The sequence below is a fragment of the Fragaria vesca genome, linkage group LG2 (assembly GCF_000184155.1).
Source record: "Fragaria vesca subsp. vesca linkage group LG2, FraVesHawaii_1.0, whole genome shotgun sequence".
In the NCBI taxonomy this organism is placed as follows: Eukaryota; Viridiplantae; Streptophyta; class Magnoliopsida; order Rosales; family Rosaceae; genus Fragaria; species Fragaria vesca.
In genome coordinates this window covers 13,501,480-13,507,734 of record NC_020492.1, presented here as the reverse complement: position 1 = coordinate 13,507,734, position 6,255 = coordinate 13,501,480, and the positions used below count along the sequence as shown (strand labels likewise).

At 36.1% G+C, this 6,255-nt stretch overlaps 1 protein-coding gene across 1 annotated transcript in view; it reads left to right on the top strand.

The window, feature by feature from the left end:
• The first annotated feature begins 561 nt into the window (after window positions 1–561).
• The window catches only part of LOC101303470 (tRNA pseudouridine(38/39) synthase-like), an 11,446-nt gene continuing 5,752 nt past the window's right edge, over window positions 562–6,255 (top strand). The window contains exons 1-6 of the mRNA XM_004290416.1: window positions 562–683; window positions 2,816–2,875; window positions 3,743–3,854; window positions 4,266–4,338; window positions 4,965–5,010; window positions 5,180–5,294. Of these exons, the coding sequence (XP_004290464.1) occupies window positions 645–683; window positions 2,816–2,875; window positions 3,743–3,854; window positions 4,266–4,338; window positions 4,965–5,010; window positions 5,180–5,294 (445 nt within the window). The 5' untranslated portion in view covers window positions 562–644. The remainder of the gene's footprint in view (window positions 684–2,815; window positions 2,876–3,742; window positions 3,855–4,265; window positions 4,339–4,964; window positions 5,011–5,179; window positions 5,295–6,255) is intronic.

Sequence of the window (6,255 nt, the reverse complement as noted above, 5' to 3'; positions counted from 1 at the left end):
CCGAAATCTAGCGACTGAAGAAAATTTGAGTTACTAGGGGTCAATAACCGGGGACCAAAGAAATTCCGGCAACCGGTGACCAATGACCGGAATCCGGCAACCGATGACCGAAGTCCGGTGACTAGTCACCGGAGTCCGGCAAGGCTCCAGCAAAGTCCTCTCTCTCTTCCATTTTCTCTCTTTAAATGTGTATAAGACACAAGGTTAAAAATGTCTCAAAAATATTATTTTATTATGAATTTAATAAAAATTTGTATATTTGGGCATAAATAAGCTAATCGTTCAATTGGGATCAAAAATCTTATTGTCATTAGAATGAGATTTGACTTTTGTTTTTTTTGTCTCGAAATCTAGTTTGACATGAGGCTAAAAAATCATCCAAATCCGGTATCTGTCACATATGTCGACACAAAACATCAAAATATATTCTAAATAATTAAAGGTTAAATGATAAAACTAAATAATTTCGAGATGTTCATAATTAAAAAGAAAAAAGTTGAATTTTACTTTATTCACATATTTTAAAGGTGGTGCTAATGACACCCTATTTTGATTTGAAAGTAGACACAGGGAGTCGCCGTAAGTAGAGCGCAGGCCGTCGTTTTGGTTCCCGCTGGAAATTAGAAACGACCAAAAGCAGGAGCATGGACTCCCTCGTCGACTCCCTCCGCCACAGAGTTCAGGTTCTGTCTCTCTTTCCAATCACATACTTCGTTGTCAATTGCTTTGGCCGCTTCCACTTTCTTTATAACTCACTCTCTCTCTCTCTCTCTCTCTCTCTCTCTCTCTCTCAACTGTTGATTCAGTTTTGATTATGTCCAGCTCTCATATTATGTTCAGTTCCATTTCGAAATCGTAAAATTGGGCATTGTAGTTAAAGTGAACAAAATTGCGATGAATGGGGTAGCTAGTTGTATAGCACAAAGCAATCGTATCGTATTTATTAAGGTCTAATAGCTGATATCTTTTACTAGAAGACCATCCCATCCCTGGAGATGTTATCGGAGTTTTACACTAATTAGTGTGTGTGGGCGAATTGCTAGATTGTGAGCTTAGCAAGTATTTCCAAAACGTTACGACAATTTATGGTTGATTTGGTTATCCAGTAGAGTTTCTGGGTTTTGAGTTTAGGGTTTGGCTAGTGAGTTTTAGGCCTCGATGCGGGAGCTACACCCTTAACATTAAAGATGAATGGGAAGAGAACAAGAAAAAGGATAAAGGTTTTGTACGATATGTGGAGGTTTAGAGAATTGTAGGATCCCTCTTACGTGAGTCATGCCATATGATGCCGTTGGTTAACATGTTGGCTTTCCAGTTGACATGATATGAAAAAACACATGACAGATGACACAACACGACTTGACTCACTTGCCACCCGAGTAGATGAGGATCAAGAGCTGAAAAGTTTGAAATCAGCAGTCAACTAGGTCAGCACTACTCTCAGGGAGGCATGGGAAGATTTTGTTATCACTATGATCGCTAGTTGGAGTTGGACCTATTACCTGTTAATGAGAAATTGACCTAATATTACTAAAGACTCAGATAACTAAACACTTATCTGAAGTCATGATTTCTTCTCTGACAAGGAGGGATGCTAATACGGTTACTTTTGATAGCCTTACAGGGATGCTAGTTGGAGGGCAAGCCCATTTTGGTGCCGGTAAGGAAGGAATAAACTACTCCTAATACTAATTGTCAAAAGATTACCTGTAAGGCTCGTTGGCTAGTTGGTTAAGAAAGGTAACAGGCATGACTATGTAATGAGGTGTGGGGATCATAGAATCAGCGCCTGGGGAAAGCAGCTGGTACTTGGTGGAGCACTCCAATGGGAGAGCTAGGGAATTCCACTCCCATGAGTGAATTGGGAAACACTGATGTTTGAGTAAGGCAGTTTGGCTTAGAATACTGCTCTTGCTTAGAAGTGCAGAGAGAGAAAGTCTTGTAGTCCATTGCAGGGAGAAATTGAGTATGGGCAGAAGAGAAGAGAAGAAAAGAGGTTGTTATTGTTAGGGAGTAGGGACAGATGATATAAGATCTGGAAAGGAATATAAACTACTAGTTTCACTTGGGTGGAGTTTTCAGGGATCACTCTCAGAAAGAATTCCAGTGTCATACCAAAGATGTCTCGGAATCTCGACAAGTTAACCAATGACTCACACACGAGCAGAAAATCTCAACTGATTTCTTTTACCACTTCTGCTTGAAAGCTTACAAAGTAGCCTTTTTTTATTAGGACCTTACATGCATTATTAATAACCATATAACTGATGCTTGCAGGAATTCTAAAAGACATAACTACATGACACTTAAATCGAACATGACAACAAAAGAAAATGAAAAGATATAGCCTAAGATTGCATTAGTGAAATGCATGTAATTCATGATTAAGGACAATCTGTTGTTTGTATTCTGGATAATAAATGGATGAACTTATTTTTTATAGTACAGTATTACTTGGCTTCGTTACCTTGTTTTTTTTTCTTTTTTTATTTAATTCTTTCTAGTTTTATCAAGTTTTCATTTAGAGGCTAGGCAAGATTGTGTACCCATTACTGGAAGATAAATTGTTGCTGCACCATTGACGTAGGCAACTTTCGAACCACATTACTATCTGTGTTTGGTTCTCTTGGTTTTCTTGGTTTTGTTTGGTTTTGTTGTGCCATTCTAAGCAATCACCACAATGCCTCACTCTCAGTGTTTGTTTCTTGCAGAACTTATAAATTGTCTTTTGCATTCTATAATATAGTCCCAAATTTCTTGTAGTGTTATATTATGTACTGCATTATTCTGATTACTATTTTTAAATGACATCCAGGAATTAGAGGCATTAAATGCCAAGTTGTCATCACAACTCGCAGTTTGTCGCTGCCATCAGGTTTGCTATTTTGATTTTATATTATTTACTGTTTCAGATATAAACAAGAAAATAAATTTATGACCGATATATATATATATATTTTTTAATTAAACATGCAATGTTGTATGACATATCACACTTGAATATATGGTTGATAAATATGTTTTAAGTGATTTGTTAATCTAGTTCTGGTCCTTGATGTATCCACTATAAAACATCCAGTGCATCTTAATCCTGCAGAGCCCCTTTGGAGTATGGAATTGTCAATGGAAACATAACTAGAATTCACTACAAAGAAAACATGTAAGGCATACAAATGAATAAGTGAGGGAGTGAAATGGACAAACTCTGTTAGATGAAAACATAACTCAAAATGAATAAACCCTTTCTACTTTAACCCAAAAAATAAATAAGTTTTATTAGTTCCTTAATAAGAAAAAAAAAGCGTGCTTTCTATTTGGTTGCTTTTGGTTATCTTCAGAATCTGTATATTTTCTGGTACTTGTGATGACTATTGTCAACAAATTGTTAATTACAGACTGAAGATTAAACTTTCTACTTTTGATCGTCACTAATTAAATTGTATTCAACTTGCTTTGGCTTATTTACCCAATGTTCTAAAAATCCCCGCCTAGAGCCGGTTAATCCCTGCCTAGGCGCTAGGCGGTGCTTCACCGTTTCCGTCTAGAGAGCTAGAAAACCGATTAATCCCCCGATTAACCCGCCTAGGCACTAGTCACCGGCTGTCCGCCCGACTATCACCTAGCGTTTTTTAGAACATTGTATTTACCAAATGTCTGTAATGTGACAATTATATTTCAACAACCTTTTGATTTGTTTTTATTTTTGCTTAACGAAGATAAGTATGTTGCAATCCTGAAACAGGACAAGAATGAAGACTCTTCTGTAAGTTCTGACAATGCAGATGAGAAAAGCGGGAAATTGAGCTTTCAAAATAAGAAGACCATCAGGGAGAAAGTTAAAGAGAAGTTTCCGGGTATTTACTTTAATTCACTTTTTTTTTTCTTTTTTTTTCTTTTTGGGAAAAGAAATAGGAACAAGAAAAAAATTTCAGAGATTTCTTATAATTTGCCAAAACAAGATTCCGGTTGATAATTCATAATTGAAAACATCTTTGTTTAATTAGTTTGGTCTCTCTCTCTCTCCCTATCTCACTTATTATTATTATTATTATTATTATTATTGTTTATTGTTCTTTCTAATAGCTATCTGGAGACTCCTTACACAATGAGTATGTTGCTTCTCTCTTTTATACTCCAAATTATTACAATTCAAAGTCAACAGTCTACTTCCTTTAGGAAAGTTCACATTTTGAAGCGTGCTACTCTGCTGAGTGATGGCTGATGAAGGTGTTTATTCATATTTTAATTATACGTCCTGGAATCAGGTTATGACACAAGGATCATGAATCACCACAGCAAGAGATATGTTGCTTTGAAAGTCATGTATTTTGGCAGAAGGTTAGGGACCTTTCTTTTTTTGGGATTTTTTGTTTTTGTTTTACTCCTTAATCCTTCTCTTGACTTCCACAATGACAATCCTCTCCCCTGAAAACCAAAATTCCCCAGATTATTTCTTCCTCCAACTCCCAAATCCCACTCATCACCGTCCTGCTGCTAAGGCAGAGCCAAACTGCCAACTAGTGAGCTATGTAACCTAGTCATCAATCAATCTCCAAACAACCCACCCCAGCAAGCCATAGATTGTCTCCGCTTCTCCTCAAGCGACCCCAATTTACGCCAATCTTCCCCTTTAATGTTCAAACCCCTCCAAATAAAAAAAGAAATAATAAAAAAAAGAAATCTAATCCCCCGATAAAGATTCCCTTGGCTTCGTTGTTGCCTGCTTCCAATTAACCTCACTGGACCAGTTAGCCTTAAGGACGCCATCTTTTCCATTTTATAAGAGTTGAGGAACCAGGATAAGTTGTTGACTCAACCAATAAAAAGATAAGAATATAATATAAAAATGAAAGTAGGTGTCATCTGTAACTAGGCAGTGCAAATTTCACTCCCCCAAAGGTTAATGTACTTTTTTAAATATATGGGCTATTGAGGCCTTTTTTACAATATGTGCTGTCTTACAGGTTCTATGGCTTTGCTGCAGAGGCACAGATGGATCCAACTGTTGAGGTATTGGTTTCTCACATAAAGTTATTAATTTGTGTCGAATGTAAGCAACTCTGCACTAGTCATAACTTCAAAAGCAATATAAATGAACATAAGCATGTGTCTTGAATATGCATTAGGACGCCTAATTAGCTAAGGTGGATGAGCTTATTGTACAATGAATAATGTGCAGTCTGAAATTTTCAAAGCTCTTGAGAAGACAAGACTTTTAATCGGTGATAAGAAGGAATCACATTACTCAAGATGTGGTAGGACAGACAAGGGAGTTTCTGCTGTTGGGCAAGTAAGTTGATAGAAAAAGTATCTGTTTGTGTGATATTGATTGTTGTTGACATTGGAAATGTTCGTATAACTTTATGCATATATGCTATTGATATTTTTATTCGTTTACTTTGTTATCCTCTTAGGTTGCTTGCTTGTTTGATTTGTTCTTTTGTTCTTTTCTCTTTTTTTTGAAGCGAGGTTGCTTCTTTTTTTAGTTTCTCAATTCTGGGACAAGTTGCTAAGAATATATTTCCAATATTGTTTGATGTATTTAATTAGTTTATTTCTTGGCCTATGTTCTTCATTATTATTCACAATCAGTTTAGTTGTATCCTATCTTATGCGCAAGATCCTCGAGCTTATGGAATGACATGAAAATCAAACTATCATACTAACAATCTGGTTGAAGCGGCTTTTGTATATATATCCTCCTTCTGAAATGTCACATAGATCTTTGCATGAACTATATGTATCTAATTTGTGTCTTGTTGATAACTTTTCGTTGAGGTATGCATCAGAATCCCTGTCTAAGAGGAACTATATGCTTTAGTCTACCCATTGAGGTTTGTTTTTAGATGTTTTGCACATAGTAATCAGTTTTCAATGTCCTGTGTATCAGCAGCGAACATTGATTTGGGAAGCTTAGTTTTTTTTTATACGGATTTGGGAAGCTTAATTGTTTGATTTGCTTATTAAGTCAAATGTCTTATCATCAAAACACAATTTCCAATGTGCTTTCGTGTCTTCATTTTAAACATTTATTATAGACATGCTCTTAGGGAAGCTTAATTGTTTGATTGAGTTCAAAACGTATCATTTTCTCTCAATGTTTAAAGCAAATTTCTACTGATATGTCTGTAAATCCAGACTAAGAAGTTTATTAATATGAAACACAGTACCTATATCCACAGTATAAACCATATTTGATTGAGGCTAGCTCATATTTGCCTCTCTCTCTCTCTCTCTCTCTCTCTCTCTCTACTC